An 18,258-nucleotide genomic window follows, 5' to 3' on the forward strand; every position below is an offset into this window, starting at 1 on the left:
CATCAGGCTCCTTACTCAGCAGGGAGACTGCTTCTCACTCTCCCCTCTACCCCACTCGTGCTTTCTCCCCCTGTCTCTTTCAGGTAAATAAAACTTTTTTTTTTAAGATTTTATTTATTTATTTGACACAGAGAGATAGAGCAGGAACACAAGCAAGGGGGCGCGGGAGAGGGAGAAGGCCTCCCGCCAAGCAGGGAGCCTGATGTGGGGCTAGATCTCAGGACCCCGGGATCAGGACCCGAGCCGAAGGCAGATGCTGAATGACTGAGCCACCCAGGCGCCCCATAAATAAAATCTTTTTAAAAAGTTAAAAAAAAAAATGTTCTTCAGATGGATTTCTCAAATCTGGACTTCCTTTCTACTCACACTGATAAATACTTCAGTGCCTCTTCTCTTCTTAGAATATAAATTGCCTCTTAAGTGGTTTCCCTGCCTCTGGTCTTTGTCCTCCACATTGTTATCAGAGTTCTTTGTAAAATATAACTTTGGTCTTATGTAAAGTGACTGTGTTGTTTATTGTCTGACCTGGACTTGAGCAAAATAAAGCTCTGTTAGTTATGCCTGGGGGAAAGGCATGAACTGGGACTTCCCCAGCAAATTAGGTCATGCAGTCACTAATAATATACTCGCCTGCTTAAAAATCTTGAATAATTTTTTTTTTTTTTTTTTTCCCCCACAGGAAAGCCAAACACAACAGTTGAGGCCCTGTCTTCTCTTGCTTCTACCCCACATACACCCTGGCCTTCAGCTACATGACTTTCTCTTAGTCCCAAAACATGCTCTCTGAATGATGTGGATCCAGATTACTGGGCTTGACTCCCAGCTCCCCTTAGTAGCTGTGTAACATTGAGCAGGTTACTTAACCTGGGTTATCTCAGTTCCTTCTGTAGAATGAGAATAATAGGAGGATTAAGTGGGATGACTCAAGGAAAGAAAACCTTTAGCATAGTGTCAGGAACATAACACTTAATAAAAGTTAGCTGTTAATCTCTGTGATGTTGGTCATATTCCTACAGCTTTACAGATTTAAAAAGAAGCTTGGAGATGTAAAGTTGCCCAAGGTCAGTAGCTGATGGAACATGTTTTTTCACTGTATTACAATTCTCTTAGTGACTTGCTGGTAAGGAGAGTCTTATTGTCGCTTTCCCACCCTCAAATACACTGGCACTTGTACTCAAAGAATGTTGCCTGAGATGAGACGATCAAAGATTTGGAAAGATACATGAAAGGAAAATGTCAAATCCGGAAAAAGAGTGTCAGGAGAATTGACTTAAAATATTTTGGTTTTGGAGTTGTATAGAAGAGGGACCTAGGGTGGTTCTGGGAGCAATAACTGGGCCCACTGACTAAGATGACAGGAGGCAAATATTTCTGCTTACTATAGTACCTTCAGTATCTCACTAAACAAAGAGCAGTGTCCAACGTGGAACCACTGCCCTTTAGATAGGCCTGGCGCCAAGATGCGACCGCGCGACTTCTGGACCTCGAAGCTGTTTGGAACCTGGCCAGGGATTGCGGATGGGGTCTACAGACCGGTCGGCGACTCCCTTGCCGCGGCCAGAGGCCTTCGGTTCCATGCCGTGCACCCCAGCGACCGTGAAGCGCCGCCCGCCCGGAGGGAGGGAAGCCGGGGCCGCGAGACCAAGCAAGGGGCCAGCGAAGGCGGAGGAAAGCCCGCCGGGCCGGAAGCACCAGGAACTGTTTCCGGGTCAGGGGGAAGGAGCCACCATGGAGCCTCGCTGGGTTGCGGAGCTGTCGGAGCCGCGGGCCGGCGTCTGAAGCGAGAGAGTCGTAGTGCGGCCAGCGCCGCTGGGCACACGCAGGCCGGTCCCGCAGCCGCCATCATGTCGGTGCTGGGCGAGTACGAGCGACACTGCGATTCCATCAACTCGGACTTTGGGAGCGAGTCCGGGGGTGGCGGGGACTCGGGCCCGGGGCCCAGCGCCGGCCCGGGGCAGCGAGCCGGCGGCGGCGCGGCGGAGCAGGAGGAGCTGCACTACATCCCCATCCGCATCCTGGGCCGCGGCGCCTTCGGGGAGGCCACGCTGTACCGCCGCACAGAGGTAGCGGCCCCTGGCTCCGGCCGCCCCAGCCCTCCTTCGCCGCCCCGCTTCCCAGACCCGACCCGGTCCCGGCTTTGCCTGCGGCTTGCGCCTCGTCCTCACTTAGGTTTGCGTGGCCGCAGGGTGTATGTCTCAGGGTCTACTCCATTCTTCCAGCTCACCTGCACTGGGAATTGTTAGATCACTGGTTTTACTGACTGGTCGTTTCTGTCGAACCCGGGGAACTGAGCAAGGCATTGAGCCTTCTCGGAGCTTTAGGCTCCCCATCTGTAAATTGGGGTTAATGATAATTACCCTAAAAGTAATCTTTATTTTTTAAGTTTCATTTTGAGACTCGAACGAAGGTACTTTGCAAACTGTAAATTAAAGTGGCATACGAATGTGAAGTGTTGTCAAAACTTCCTTCCTCTCGTGTATAACTCTCCAAGGTCGGGGTGGAGAGGAGGGGCATAGCTTCAAAATTCCCACGTCAGTGGCAACTCCGCAGTCTTTGCCGTTATCTTTAAATTCAGGTATGAACACTTACTTAATTGGAGATTTTTCTAGAAGATCATTGGGTCGTCGTTGCTTTCTTCATCAGTGTTTATCCGGCAGTGTTTATGCATGGGAAATACCTTTTTGATATATTCTAAGCCACTGTTTCTTAACTTGGGTTGGCGGGAGGCAAGGAAGGACTCCTTTGAAAACCTGATGTAAACGTAATCCCTCCCTCCCCCATCCCCTATTGCATATATACAGATCCTTTGGAGAGATTCGTGGATCACTGACCCCCAAGTTCAGAACATATACTGATCTGAAACCCTGTAGTGGTGACTCTACTTCCAAAAACTAACCATCAGTTGGATTTGATCCCTAATGTCTTAAACTTGAAGACTTTGGATGATGATGATTCATCCATAAGTGATCCATCTGCAGTTCTGGGGTGTGTTCCAAGTCAGCATATTTCTAAGGCTAAAAGATGGAGGAGGGGGGGTTGCAAGAAAAAATCTTCAAGTGTTTATCTTAAGGCAACATTAATGTATGATTTTAGGGTTATTGTTAGTATCTGTTTTTCTTACTTGTACTCAGTATGAAAAAGAGGAGATGAGCATTGCTATTTCTGTTTTATAATTAAAGAAACTAAGACAGTATATTTAAATCACTTGACACTTAAATTAGAAGTAAATCTTGGGCTAGAACAGAGTTTCACATCTCCTCGCCCATGCCTTTCCATCATGTTGAACTTGATTACTGAGGTTGGTTTATGTTAAATTTGATTACACTTCCCAAAATTGGCATAGCATTATCCATATCACCAAATGTTTATTAGGTTTGTGAATTAACAAAGGTTTGATTAGAAGCAGCCCTTTCCCTCCAGAAGGTTATATTTCACTGGGAAGACAAGTTAACCTTCTTGGTAAGAAAATAGCATTTAAGTTGTATGTGTATATAAATGAAAAAGGATGCACAAATATCATATCAGTGTATGAGTTCTGAAAACGAAGGAATGGTTGCACTGAATAAATGCACAGTAGAAGGTTTATCAGGATATCCCCCAAACAAGTTTTTAAAAGTCCTGGGAGAATCATTCTAAAGGATAGGGAGAGTGATTTAGGTGGGGATGCTCCTGGCCTGGATGGAGAGCAGTATCAGTAAAGAATTTGGGTGTTACAAAAGAGAGTGAATATTGGGAGCTGCAGATAAATTGTCTGGGATAGAGGAAAACACGTGACATGTAAAAGTTACAGGAGATACAGAGTTGCAAAATAGGGCAGGTGAGGGAAGTGAACTCTAAGCCCTTAGGCATGACTTATTCCTATCTAGAAAGTGTAAACAGAAATTACTAGAGAAATCTAAATTTATAAAATTAGAGGTAGGTTTAATATTTCCATTTTACAAGAAACTATGGTCAGCTCTAGATAACTACTCTCTCCAGTTCTCCAGTATTCTAGCCCTACTACAGTGTTTATCATGACTAGCCCTTTGTCATGATGTCTGTCAATAGAATCTTTTGAGAGCTCCTCTAGCTCCTATTTTTATCTGGAATTGACATCATGTAAATTAACTGTAGCAACAATGTAACAGGATCTTAGTGCTTCACTTTCCCCAGTCCTGTAGTAAATTATAATGCTCAATTGTATGAAGAACCTTTAAATTCTGTTCCCATTTTCTTTAAAGGAAAAAATAAAAGAAGTCAGTCTCTGCCCATCTAGGAAGTTTTCTTTCTAGGCTTACAGATCAAGGTGTGGATTCATTCTCTGCCAGGCTAGAGGAAAGCACAATACCTCTGTTACTGTGTTGTAGGATGACTCACTGGTTGTGTGGAAGGAAGTTGATTTGACCCGACTGTCGGAGAAGGAACGTCGTGATGCCTTGAATGAGATTGTTATTCTGGCTCTGCTGCAGCATGACAATATTATTGCCTACTACAATCACTTCATGGACAATACCACTCTGCTGATTGAGCTGGAATATTGTAATGGTAAGGTAGAATTCAGTGGGACCTCCTCTGGCAAGACATTGTTGTGCTTATACTTACCTTGAAGGGGAGAAGAAAATAAGAGGCATATACGTTGATTAAAAACTTTAAATGGATTTCTAGAGTTTAAGAGAAATAGCTCATATAGTTTAAGAGAATAGTTCTTGGAGAATTTTGAAGTGATTTACAAAATAAGGGGAGGGATTTTCCCCTGCATACTCAAATTTTCTCTTAATGCTTACAGTTCCATCTTCAAATTATTTTTTCAGTTGAATTTTACATTCACTTTTTTTTTTTTTTTAAGATTTTATTTATTTATTTGAGAGAGAGAGAATGAGAGACAGAGAGCATGAGAGGGAGGAGGGTCAGAGGGAGAAGCAGACTCCCTGCCGAGCAGGGAGCCCGATGCGGGACTCGATCCCGGGACTCCAGGATTATGACCTGAGCCGAAGGCAGTCGCTTAACCAACTGAGCCACCCAGGCGCCCTACATTCACTTTTCAAAGTTTTTTCACATGAATTGACTTTAGTTAGGCATTAATGTTAGACATCTAATTAGGTGCTAGAGACAGTGTGGCTTGGCACTGCTTGATGTAATATTTAATGAAATCTTACAAGTGATACTTATATTGACTCAGCCAAAACTATCCAATTGAAAAGTGGTTCAAAAAAGTGGTTCAATTTTCATTCATAGTTGAATGAAAATGACACATAGTAAAGCATGGCCTTAATTTATCTGGTCTCTGATTTCTTTGGACCATTTTGCTTGTAAGATAGCAGTATTAGCTCAGTTGCTAGGAATATATTCTAAACCCATATCCCAAGCTCTACTACTTCTTAACTCTGTAACTTTGCACAAGAAACCTCTGTGCCTCAGCTTCCTCATCTTAATATGGGTTTATTAATAACAGTACTTGTCTCCTGTTGTATTAAATGAATATGTAAACCCCCTAGCATAGTACTTGGTATGTAGCAAATCTTTAATACATACTATACTAGCTGTTATCCTTATTACATAGGAGAACCCTCAAAGCCCTTTCTTAAGCTACATGCTAAAGAAGTCCCAGCATATACTTCACTTAAATCTCTAAGAGAAAGCTGTTAGACTTCTTTTTGTCTTGTCTCTTGTGTACCATGATTGTTGGTTCTGATCAACCCTAAATGTACAAGATTATATTAGAGATTTCTAAAGTAGCAGAAGCTTCAAGCAGTTAACTTCCTTTGTGGTTAGGAGGGACTAGAACAAATGGTAAATTTGTTGAAACACTGAGTTACTAAATTGCAGAGGAAAAGAAGCTGTGAAACTGAGCCAGAACTAAGGTGTGAGTTATAGTTTTAGGTAAGAAGTAAAATGAATGGGGCGCCTGGGTGGCTCAGATGGTTGAGCATCTGCCTTTGGCTCAGGTCATGATCCCAGGGTCCTGGGATCGAGTCCCGCATCGGGCTCTCTGCTCCTTGGGAGCCTGCTTCTCCCTCTGCCTCTCTCTCTCTGTCTCTCATGAATAAATAAATAAAATCTTAAAAAAAAAAAAAAGTAAAATGAATGGTGATCATTTGCAGTCTGTTACTTGATAAAGGAAAGGGAGAAGCACGTTCAGACTTATTCTGCAGAAAGGAGTTAGTAAAAGGAGTAATGATTGGAAACAGTCTAGGGTGTCCCCTAAATTATGGGAAACCTTTTCAGTGTGAAGTAGTAAAGAAAGGAAGTTGTCGATGAGATACCCCTGTACGTACAAAACATTGCATCATAGGTATAGCCCAAATGTTCTAATAGTCACACCAGAGAGTTGTTACAAAAATATTGCAGATTCCTTTAAAAGGAGTTCTAGAAAAGAAAATCTTCTGATTATGAAGACATTCAAGGTATTTTGCTAATTGGTATAATACAGGAATGGCCTTTATTCTTCTCTTTTCTAAAAATGTCATACTTCCCATTTTTGCATTGAGCCTCATTTGTTAGGAGGGGAATCTTTGAAGCCGACTTTGGATACAGTCCTCGAAGGATGGAGAGAGTTTTATAAATAGCCAAGAGAGAAGAAGGGGATTCCTTTGGGGAAGAAGCAGTTAAAACCTGTTAAAACCCTAGTAGCCACAGGTGCCAAGCTTTGATCTTTATGAAGCAGTTCACACCTGTCTCTTGTTTAATTGCAGGAGGGAACCTGTATGACAAAATCCTTCGTCAGAAGGACAAGTTGTTTGAGGAAGAGGTAATTCATGCTTCTGTGGAAGGAAGCTAGAATTGTATTGTGATTCTTGCATTCTAGGCCTGTATTTACTCTTCCAACAATGAAGAGTGTTTTTTTCCTTTTGTTCAGACTCCTTCCAGGTTCTGGTTGCTATTCCTGAGAAAGGAAACCTCTAACAAGGAAGCTGTCTATAGCTGCTTCCTAAACGCTTTATCTCCACATCATGATTCTCTATGGGCTTTCTTTCCCAGTTCTATTACTGCAGACTGGTATGCCCAGTTTTCTATACCTTTGCATTCTTGGATTTCTTTCCACAACTCTGCTTCACCATATTATATTTTATAATGGCATTGGAACTGTTTTATGATGATCTGCTTTTTATTTTTACCCCTACCACTTTTCTTTGCCTACTCAACCTCCAAGCAAGAGATGTCAGGTCATGTTGAATCATAACCTCTGGTTGCAGCTTCCTTTGTTTTGTTTGTTTTAGTGTGTGTCTTTATTTAAGTGGAATTTTTTTGTTTCCAGTCCAAATATAATTTTTTTTTTCTGTAGATGGTGGTGTGGTACCTATTTCAGATTGTTTCAGCAGTGAGCTGTATCCATAAAGCTGGAATCCTTCATAGGTAATGAGTGAAAGAATATGGGATGGAGGGGCACCTGGGTGGCTCAGTCTGTTAAGAGTCCAACTCTTGATTTCAGCTCAGGTCTTGATCTCAGGGTCATGAGTTCAAGCCCCGCGTTGGGCTCCACACTGGGTATGTGTGGGGCCTACTTAAAAAAAATAAACAGGATGGATTCCTCCCCACAAATCTAAACCCCGCCTTGGGTACCTCCCATCAGCACTACTATTTTTTTGGTTAAGCAGTCGAGGCTTTTCCGTTAATATAATTTAGGAAGGAAAGAGTGAGTAATGAGGGGTGTTACCTTCACTTCCTGAAGTTAAATTATGTTTGTGATCTAGGAAGAGTCTCAGTAACCAAGTACTGCTCAGTTACTTCTTTGAGAGATATTTTAAGAGTTCAATTCATTAATTCATCAGTAAACTCTAGAAGCCACTAAGAGAAGTGGTATTAGATTGGTTGCAATTCATGGTAAATGTTTTCTATGAGCAATAATAATTGGCAAGTATTTTTAATTTTATAATTGAGTCTTGATTTAGATAAAAAGCTATTTTGTACAGTTTTACCAGATCTTTGGGGAAAAACAGCTTTCTGTTCATTTCTAGTATAGGAAAGAGCTATTAGAACATTTCCACATTATACCCTTCTTAAGTGAGTCATTGATAATTGCTAGAGATTAATGTTGATTCACCAGTATTTCTTTTTTTGTTGGTTTGTTTATTCAGTTAACATGTGCTTCTCAATAGCTATTGAATGGCTACTACAGTTGCATATTATTTTCTTTTCAAAAGTTACAAAGAGTATTCTGTTTTTTTCACATCTTAAGGACGCCAGAGTGTGAACCAGGCACAGCTTATTTGTTATATAGGACCAGCTCATCTTTAGAAAAATAGCTAGTGGTTTATTTAGGTGAGCTACACAGCCTAGTCATGCTGCTGCTGGGATGTGCAGCCCCTTCCCTTGCCTTAACAGATTTGAAGCTTTAACACCAACCAATTCAAGGCATAAATGGTAATTGAAGAGGCATTGCACCTTACAGGAATTACAGGATTACGTGGGGCTGTGTTTTCCATCTGGCCCTCTCAATTTTTCCTAACATCCTCAGTGGTACAGGAGACATCCTTGTGCTATGAAGCCCTGGAGAACGAAGTTAATTCTCTGCCTCCACTCCCCCAAATCCCCTTTTCAGTGTTAAAGTACATGGGAAAGTGGTGACCACTGTTTGGGATCCCATAACTGTGAGCAGTGGTAACCACTCATTTTATTCTGTACTAATTCTGGGCGGAGTTGGGGATGAAACAAAACAATTGTCTATAGGAGTTTAATACACAGTATCTTTTTTTCCAGAGATATAAAGACATTAAATATTTTTCTGACCAAGGCAAACCTAATAAAACTTGGAGATTATGGCCTAGCCAAGAAACTTAATTCTGAGTATTCCATGGCTGAGACGGTAAGTATGTGTTGGCCTTGTGTTAATTTTTTTTTCTTTTCTTTCCCAGTACTGTGAGATATAACCGTACACCACTCCACATCTCACACACTTTTCTCAGTAGTCCTTGCAAGTTCTCCATACTTAAGCAAGTCTTCAGGAGTCTTTTTCCTGTGCTTACTAATAGGCATTTACATGCTCAGATGTTCTTTCAGGAGTCATTGTCCACATCACAGCTCTGACCTCACAGCCCTTTCCAACACTTTCTAAAAACAGGAAAAGGGGGCGCCTGGGTGACTCAGTCAGTTGGGTGTCTGCCTTCAGATCGGGTCCTGGTCTGGGACCGAGTCCCACATTGGGCTCCCTGCTCATTGGGAGTCTGCTTCTCTCTCTCCCTCTGCCCCTCCTCCCTGCATGTTCTCTCTCGCTCTCTTGCTCTCTCTCTCACTCTCAGTCTCCCTCAAATAAATAAATAAAAATCTTTAATAAAAAAATAATTAAAAAAATAAAAACTGGCCTAGGATCTTTAGTAGATTTCAATTTATCTCTTATTTAGTGTTTGAGCTTAGGATGTTGGACATCTCTTTTTGTGTTTCCTCTGAATTTTTCTGGTTCAGAAGCCCTGTACTACAAATAAAGGCTGATGCGCAGAGAACAATCTGGTGTTAATATCATACGCCATCCCAACTGCAGGGCTCCCTTCTCACCTGATCCTAAGAAAGACCATTGGTAAAGAGTAGACATAAGTTGATCTTTAAGGATAGTGATTTCATCCTTTTAGGAATTATAAAACCCAATTATTACTCTTCTGGTTTCACAGTGCTCTGTCCTTGAAAGAACTTGAAAATGTAAGTTAATAAAATTAATTTTGTCCCGTTGGTATTTTTTTTTTTTAATATTTTATTTATTCACTTGAGACACAGAGATACAGAGAGGGAGAGAGAGAGCGAGAGAGCATGAGCAGGGAGAAAGGCAGAGGGAGAGGGAGAAGCAGGCTCCCCGTTGAGCCAGGGGCCTGATGTGGGGCTCGATCCCAGGACCCTGGGATCATGACCTGAGCCGAAGGCAGACGCTTAACCATCTGAGCCACCCAGGCGCCCCCCGTTGGTATTTTTTGATAATGTCAAGATATGCCTGTAAGCAATTTAGGGACATGCTAATAGCCAGGGTTGGGAGTCTGCTTCAGGAACTCAGTCTGCTTGTATGATGGTGCCATATTGAGCTTCTGAGGAAGCAATCATGTCCTTATATGGATTTTTCTCATCAAGTATAATCTGGTAAAACCAAGACTTGACTTTTTTTAGCCAGTTAAATGTAAAGAAGGAATGATACGAAGATTTATAAATGCCATACAATCCATCTAAAAATTGCTTTGCTTTGCTGGTTAAAGATGGCTATCAGTTTTTTTGTTTTTTGTTTTTTTTTTAAGATTTTATTTATTTATTTGAGAGAGAGAGAATGAGAGAGAACACATGAGAGGGGATAGGGTCAGAGGGCAAAGCAGACTCCCTGCCTAGCAGGGAGCCCGATGCGGGACTCGATCCAGGGACTCCAGGATCATGACCTGAGCCGAAGGCAGTCGCTTAACCAACTAGCCACCCAGGCGCCCATGGCTATCAGTTTTATTAGAACTTCTGGGGTACTCATCATTTCATCCGGGGAGAGACACAACCTCCATTCAGGACATTTTGATTTCCAAACTCATTCCTCAAGGCAGAAGATCTTTTTCAAATTTGAAAGAAATTTCCCTAGTTGTGTTACTATTACAGAGGTCAAACAGCAATTTACAGAGTTTCAGTACTATGCACTTCGGTTAGAACTTTTGACCCCTTTATTTACTTATCATCTCCTCCCTGCCAGTTTTTTTGTTTTTGTTTTTGTTTTTTCCATTGGTGAACTTTTACTAAGTATGTCTTTATCTGTATGAAGTCTTCAGTGGGCCTAAAGCCTTTGTGATCTAGGAATCACTGTTGTGCCTCTCCAAATTACCACAGTGCCTTTACCCTTTATAATTCATCCAAGAAATTTGATAAGATAAAAGATTTCTCCCCATCATCTCATAAAAAGCTTTTGGGATATGCTGATGAATATTTTATAGTTGTTATCACTAGTTTGTGAGAAATTTACTTCAGTTGTTGAAATATTAATAGAGTTACCTCAGAAATGAAGTTATTCTTTGTTTTCTTTGTTGTTCAGCTTGTGGGAACTCCATATTACATGTCTCCAGAGCTCTGCCAAGGAGTAAAATACAATTTCAAGTCTGATATCTGGGCAGTAGGCTGTGTCATTTTTGAACTGCTTACATTAAAGAGAACATTTGATGCTACAGTAAGTTGTATTATCCCCACCTTGTCCTTGCAAATGGTATAACTTGGTTGAGAAAATCAAATTCCTTTATCCCTGAGTTTCTGATTTCTTCATCAGAAATCAGCTGTAGGCAAAAAAAACAAAGTATTCAGGCAGTGGCTTGGTATAGCATATTATTAAAATGGTGTATACCAGATTTATCTTTAACTTCAGTTCCCCACTGAAATAATCTTACTCAAGTGCTTTGAGCATTGTACTTGAGTTTGTTGACTATAATTTTGAAATTGACTCTAGGATCCACTATGTGACGCTGCTGTTTGGATAAGCCATTTCATTTCTTATGCTTAGGCTACATCATTTTTTTTTTTTTAAAGCTAAGGCAAATTATGTAATACTCATTAAAGTGTTTTGATCTTTTTATAAAAAATTATACACTGACTCTTATATTAGAGGTTGTTATTGTAATGGACACCAAATCCTTTTAGTGTTTTTTCTTTTCTTCCTAAGTAAAGCCCAGTGTAAAGCAGTGCTTCTCCAACTTTCATACACATACGAAGTCACCTGGGCACCTTGTTAAAATGCAGACTCTTTTTTTTTAGTAAGTCCGGAGTGGGTCCCAATATTCTGCATTTCTAACAAGCTCCCACATGATACTGGTGCTGCTAGTCCATGGACCAATCTGAGTAGCAAAAGTGGATTCACATCCAATGTCCTCTACAAACCATGTGTGAGAACTTAAGCAAATCGTTTCAGAATTTCTTTGGTCCTCTATTTCATTATCTATAACAAGGAAAAAATATATATCTTTCTCATAGAGATGCTGTGATAATGTATATGAAAAATGCAAATGTAAGATAATGCAAATTCATTGGCCTTTCATGAGACCTATTTATTTTCCTAATTCTAAAGTTTATTCTGGTATATCATCTAACTGTTCTAAGTAATATAGTGGAAGGAAAATGAGTTTTAGAGTCAAGACAGACTTTGGTTGGAGTTATGACGCCATTTTTTACTATCTGTGTAGCTTGGGCAAGTTACTTTACATCTCTGAATTGGTAATCATAATAACCTCCTTACAGGGGGTTTGCAAGGGTGCCTACCTAGCACACTGTGGTCTCTCAATAAAGGAGTTAATGGTATTATTATTATAATATTATTGACATTGTCATCTTATTATTTACTGCCTTATCTGTTGCAGCAGAGTATCCCCTGAATAACCATTTTTAGGGTATATAAATTAGGAGGCAGATTACTTGGCAAAGGAGGTACTTAAAGCCAGGAAGCATGGCTAATCTTGCTTGCCTTTTTTGGGGAGATTCAGTTGAAGGATCAGATTATAATGTACTCTGAGTATTATACTATTGGCTCCATAGTCATATCTCCTTGTTGGCCATTTGGCTTCATTCCTTCTGATAGCAACAGTGTATCCCTAGCCATTTCTTGCTGATGCATACTAATAGTTATAAAAGAAATCAGACCTAATGCAGAACTATTGCCATTTCTTTAAAAAAAATAGACATTTCAGAGCCCCTACTAGTAGGTTGTAATCTTTATATAACCAAGAATAATCATTTTGTCATAGAATCCACTCAACTTGTGTGTGAAGATTGTACAAGGAATCCGGGCCATGGAAGTTGATTCTAGCCAGTACTCTTTGGAACTGATTCAAATGGTCCACGCGTGTCTTGACCAGGTAAGTGTGACTTACATGTTGATTTCAGTTTAGGGTTTTCCCTTCTCACCATAGTGTTTGGAGTATGGTATGCATAGATGAACCTGCACAAAGCCACATTCACTTCCCCAGGGTAGGATATATTTGTGGCTGGCTATACCTAGAAGAATAGGCATTGGCAATTAATGATAGTTATATGTTTCAGGCAACAAATCCTTAAGCTTTATTCTGCTTTATTCTTACTTTATCAATTTGTGAAATGATTTTACCTTCTAAATTGTGCTCCATTTTTTATGATCAAGATTAATTTTCGTAGATTGATTTTACAAAATTATAGTCAGAGATAATTTAGAGTTCCTAGTGTGCAGAATATATATAGTTCTGTATATATATTCTGTGTAGCTCTAGATTGGTATTATTCAAAATATGGTTCTTGAACCATAGGTATTAGAAATGCTAGGGGTTGGAAGAGTTTTACAAATAAAAAATGAAGATTCCTGAGTCCCACCCCGGACCAACTGGATTAGAATCTCTGTAGATAAAGCCCAGAAATCTTTATAACAAGCACTCTGAGAGATTCTTTTGTGCCATATATATTGCAGTTTGAGAAGCAGTGCCGTAACTGAGCAAATAAGGAAGGTGCATTGTCATTCATGTACACGTGTTGTTGACAGTGAGATGATATGCATCAAACATGGAATGTGACATAAGAAATTGTTTTTTGAAACAAAAGGATAATATACAGTGATCTTTGAGTAATTAGCATACAGCCTTTTAAGAGGAAGTAAAATGCCTCTTTAGACCCCATTTTGCCCTTTTCCTTTAAATTAAAACTAACCCAGTTTGTACTTTTTAGGATCCTGAGCAGAGACCCACAGCAGATGAACTTTTGGATCGCCCCCTTCTCAAGAAACGCAGGAGGTAAAGTACAGAGAAGTCCATTCTTTGTCTTTCTATGGTTGGTTGACTGTTAAAGGCCTGATGAGAGGACCACAAGAGAGGGCAGTGTTTCCTGACTTGGCTGCTCTGGTACCATTTTCTACCAGCATCTCTGCTTTTGCTGCTGGGGAGGAGCTCCTGACTCTCATCTCCTTAGCCTGTGCTGTTTTGTTCTGAATTTATACTGATGAGAGCCTAGAGCTCTGCACTCCCCTCGTCTGTGAGTTTTAATCTGAGTTAGGGCATTAGAGTGTAGTAATTAAGAGAGGAGGGCTCTGGACTCAGACATCCTTAGGTTTGTATGAGTTCTAGTATTTTCTTTGTCAAGTTATTCAACATCTCTGGTCTTTAGTTTTCTCCTCTATAAAGTCAGGTAGGGTAAGGATTAAAGGAGGGAATGCATATAAAGTGCTCAGCCCAGGGCTTGGCACAAGAATTATCAGATAGTAGTATGGATTTAAAGTGGGCCTTTGTTTCAGTGCATTCGTTTAGATGGTATGTTGCAGTTGGAGGAGTCTACTTCAGAAATCAAGGTTGCATGATTGTTGACATGTTACTTCCTGAGATTTTTTCTGTGTTAGAGGTCTCTAGAGATAGGAGGGAGGTCCTTTATCCCTCACGTCCTATAGGAGGCTTCAAACCCAAACTTAAAGGAAGATGTATTCTTTGTTATTCTTTTTTTAAAGTAATCTCTACACGCATTATGGGGTTCGAACTCATGACCCTGCGATCAAGAGTGGCATTCTCGTCTGACTGAGCCAGCCAGGCACCCCTTTATTATTCTCATCCTGTTATACTGTTTTTGTCTTACTGTCCTTCTACCTCCCCTACCAGTTCTTTGTTTCTGTATCTTCCCAGTAGTCAAAACTTGCTCTGCTCTTTTTTCAAGTCTTGCCCTTAGATACATTAAGTATATATTTAATTCCATAATCTTTGTCATTTGGTCAGTACCTTTATTTTGTTGTGTCATTTAATTAATCTTTTCTGGTTCTCCTCCAGTTAAGGTCTAGCCAATGTTTTAATGTCTAGAATTACATGTAATACTCCAGAAACAGCACCGTGACCTTCCACTTATGTTCGGCACATATTCCAGCAGTATCGCCCTTTGCTACTGGTTAAACATATTCAACTTTATCTGGCTTATTTCCCAACAGTATAATCACTATTTTAATTTCTTTTCAAATATTTCCATTGATAATTTTTAATTGCAATTTTTATCGAGATAATTATAGATTTATACACAGTATTTCATTAGAACTTTGTACTTGATGAAAAAACATAAGACAGAGCTTTCTAGATAAAACACAGACATAGCAAACTGTGGAAAATATTCAGGAAACACTAAGTCCTACTTCACTAGATTAGTGGTTCTAGACCTGGGGCTCTCGATAGCAACACCTCAAGAGCTTTCAAAAACTACTGATGCCTAAGTACCACCCCAGGAATTCAGCTATAAGTGTTTTAGACAGAACGAGAACCCTGGGCTAGAATATGGGGAGTAAGTAGAAGGAAAGAAGGCTGGAAAGATAGGTAGGAATCTTGAATGCTAGACAAAGGGGTCTGTGCTTAATTCAAGCTATAGTACAGTAGTGGATGTTTATGAGAGGGCAGTTCATGTGATAAGGGGCATGCCTAAGGAAGACTCATTTAGCAAACTAATCTCAGTGTTAAATCAGTATAGGACTGGTAAAGTGGATTGGCAGTGTGGTGAGTCAGACCTATTAGGCGGTGCTACTGCAGTCTAGGTGGGAAGCAGAGCTGCCCAGAGCTAACGTGGCAAGCCTGGAGAGGAGAGGTGAATGTAAAGGGCGTTGTATAGGTAGAATCTGTAGGACTCAAATATTGAAGAGAGGGAGACAGCTGAGTCAAAGGTGACTGAGGTTTTAAGCTTAGTCCACTGGGAGAATGGGAAGTGCCAGTTGCAGAAATAGGAGAGTCAGAAAGAAAAGCTGTATGGGAGAAAGAGAATGAGCTGAGGTTTAGAGATGGTGAGTTGGGAAGTCAGTGGGCAGCCTGGATGGAGAGATCAGCAGGTATTTAAAATGTGCAACAGAAGTTCTCTAGGTTCTCTGTTCCGGCTTGGAATGTTTCTTGGCGAAAGAAAACAAATGGCCCCAAACTGCTGGCCCCGTCATATCTAATGATTTGTCCAAAGCCAGGCCCGTATAACTGTTTGAATAGTATTGAGTTACTTTTCCAAAAGTATTGTCATGTTTGAGGAGGCATATGGTTTATAGAGGATTAAATCTGTGAATTGTATTAAAGAGACACTGGTACAATGTAGGAACCTATTCCTTCACTCATGTATCTTTGCTTTTCTTTTGGTAGAGAGATGGAGGAAAAAGTCACACTGCTTAATGCACCTACAAAAAGACCAAGGTAATGCCTAGGAGACTGATAAAAAGTGATATCTCTTAAATTACCATTAGGGGGTCTTTCTTTCTTTGGTCCATGCATTGTTTGATCCCAGTAAGTAGCCTTTGGCATCCTTTGAGAAGCCAACATCTTCATAAATGTCAGATAATCATTTCTGAGAAAACAGAAGGCTATAATTTCATCCTCATGCTGAAGTGAACATCATTACCATGATGAATGTTGAGAAGTTGAAAAGTGTAGGTGTTATGGACCAGACTGGAATCTGATCTGGCTGAGCTGTGATGAAGCCTGGAGGCAGGAATTGCAAGGCCTCTATGATAGAGGGTTGAAATAAGTTGTCGAGAAAGAACATACTTTCTCATACCATAATTGGCAGTTCTTCTCTGGGAACAGACTGGAAGCATTTTTCTTTGATATAGTTTTTTATGTTAAATGTGCCTTTGTTCTGGGGGTTGTTGACAGGTCAAGCACTGTGACTGAAGCACCCATTGCTGTGGTAACATCACGAACCAGTGAAGTCTATGTTTGGGGTGGTGGAAAATCCACTCCCCAGAAACTGGATGTCATCAAGAGTGGCTGTAGTGCCCGGCAGGTGTGTGCAGGGAATACTCACTTTGCTGTGGTCACAGTGGAGAAGGAACTGTACACCTGGGTGGTAAGTGAAAGCTAAGTACCTTAGAACAGTGATAGAAGCCTAATTGTTTACTGGGCCGAGGCTGTTGAAGTATTTTGTTAGTTGAACGTGTGCTGCGGTAATGGCAGCATGGGGTGAGGGAATGTAAGCTCTTATGAGAGCAGGGATTTTGTCTGTTTAGTTCACTGAGTATCTTTCCCCAGTACCTGGTACATATTAGGTCTTTTGTAAATGTTTTTTGAATGAATGAATGAAAGAGAGAAAGAAGGAAAGAAAGAATGAAAAGAGCCCGAGGTTTGGACTCGGGAGACTGGACTCTAATTTACAGCTGGGTGATTTCGGAAAGTCACTTAATTACTCTGTTCTATTACCGTGAGTTTCAGAGCAACTAGTATCTGTGAAATAATTTTATAAACAAATGAAGCAGTGTACCACATAGGAAAATTCTAAGACCTGTATCAGTGATTGAGGATAGCTAAGCATATCTTCAATAGAATTTTCCTTTGTTCCCTTCTAGATTTCACCCTGTCTCTCAGCTTCTGGAACAAATTGCCTGTATTTGCTATCTCTTTTCTTATCTCCCACTCACTCCTCATTCACCTACAATGCAGCTTCCATCCCTGCCACTTGATTGAAACTACTCTTAATAAAATGACCTATAAATTGTAAACATAAAACAGATACTTTGGGGGCACCTGGGTGGCTCAGTCGATTAAGCGTCTGTCTTCAGCTCAGGTCATGATCGCAGGGTCCTGGGATCAAGCCCCATGTCGGGCTCCCTGTGGGGAATCTGCTTTTCCCCTCTCCCTCTGCTCCCCGCCCCCCGCCCCCCGCTTGTGCACTCTCTCTCTCTCTCAAATAAATAAAATATTTTTTAAAACACAGATACTATGTTGTTCTTGCTTTCTTGACCTCCTGGCGGCATTTGACGTAGTTGATCTCTCCCTCCTTGAACCTTTGGGTCCCAACGAGAGCATCTTCTCTTGGCTTTTCTCCTGTCTCTTTGTGCCTTCTCACTTGGTGCTTTTCCTTTACCCGGCCTTGTGTTAGGCTCTCAGTTCTTCTCACTCTTCCTTTTCTTCCTGAGAGAGCTCGTTTTTTCCAGTAGTCTCAGATAACGTCTCCACAAGGACAGGCTTTGTCCCCAGTGTGTGACAGAGTAGATGCTCAGTTATTGATAGATTGAAAGAATGAATGAAGGATTTGACCTCTGTTATAGAACATTAACTGTTACTTCCTTAAAACCCTGTCCCTTACACAACTAGCCCCTGGGGGGCTGCCACAGATGGAATGAAATTATTGTCCCTTAAAAAACATTTATATAAGGACTTACAGTTGAAGAGAATTACTTTTCTCTATAAAACTGTTGAAACATCATTTAGACCTATTCTCGGTGCTATACAGCAGCCTCTTTGATGCAGCCAGATTCTTTATAATGGTTCCATATTTCAGGGAAACTATGACCAAAATTTGAAAAACTTCTAGTAAGGATTTCCAAGAGGCTATAGAAAACAGTCAAATCAGACTACATAAAGAATTTTTTTTCACCAACACCCATAATTAAATATA

The 18,258-nt window shown here is 40.7% G+C and overlaps 1 protein-coding gene across 1 annotated transcript in view; it reads left to right on the forward strand.

The window, feature by feature from the left end:
• The first annotated feature begins 1,711 nt into the window (after positions 1–1,711).
• NEK9 (NIMA related kinase 9) overlaps positions 1,712–18,258 on the forward strand; it is a 37,221-nt gene continuing 20,674 nt past the window's right edge. The window contains exons 1-10 of the mRNA XM_034993145.1: positions 1,712–2,063; positions 4,347–4,524; positions 6,672–6,727; positions 7,262–7,332; positions 8,677–8,782; positions 10,958–11,089; positions 12,651–12,761; positions 13,597–13,661; positions 16,008–16,058; positions 16,518–16,710. Of these exons, the coding sequence (XP_034849036.1) occupies positions 1,845–2,063; positions 4,347–4,524; positions 6,672–6,727; positions 7,262–7,332; positions 8,677–8,782; positions 10,958–11,089; positions 12,651–12,761; positions 13,597–13,661; positions 16,008–16,058; positions 16,518–16,710 (1,182 nt within the window). The 5' untranslated portion in view covers positions 1,712–1,844. The remainder of the gene's footprint in view (positions 2,064–4,346; positions 4,525–6,671; positions 6,728–7,261; positions 7,333–8,676; positions 8,783–10,957; positions 11,090–12,650; positions 12,762–13,596; positions 13,662–16,007; positions 16,059–16,517; positions 16,711–18,258) is intronic.

This window comes from Mirounga leonina, unplaced genomic scaffold, assembly GCF_011800145.1.
Source record: "Mirounga leonina isolate KUSES-001 unplaced genomic scaffold, KU_Mleo_1.0 Mir_82, whole genome shotgun sequence".
Lineage (NCBI taxonomy): Eukaryota > Metazoa > Chordata > Mammalia > Carnivora > Phocidae > Mirounga > Mirounga leonina.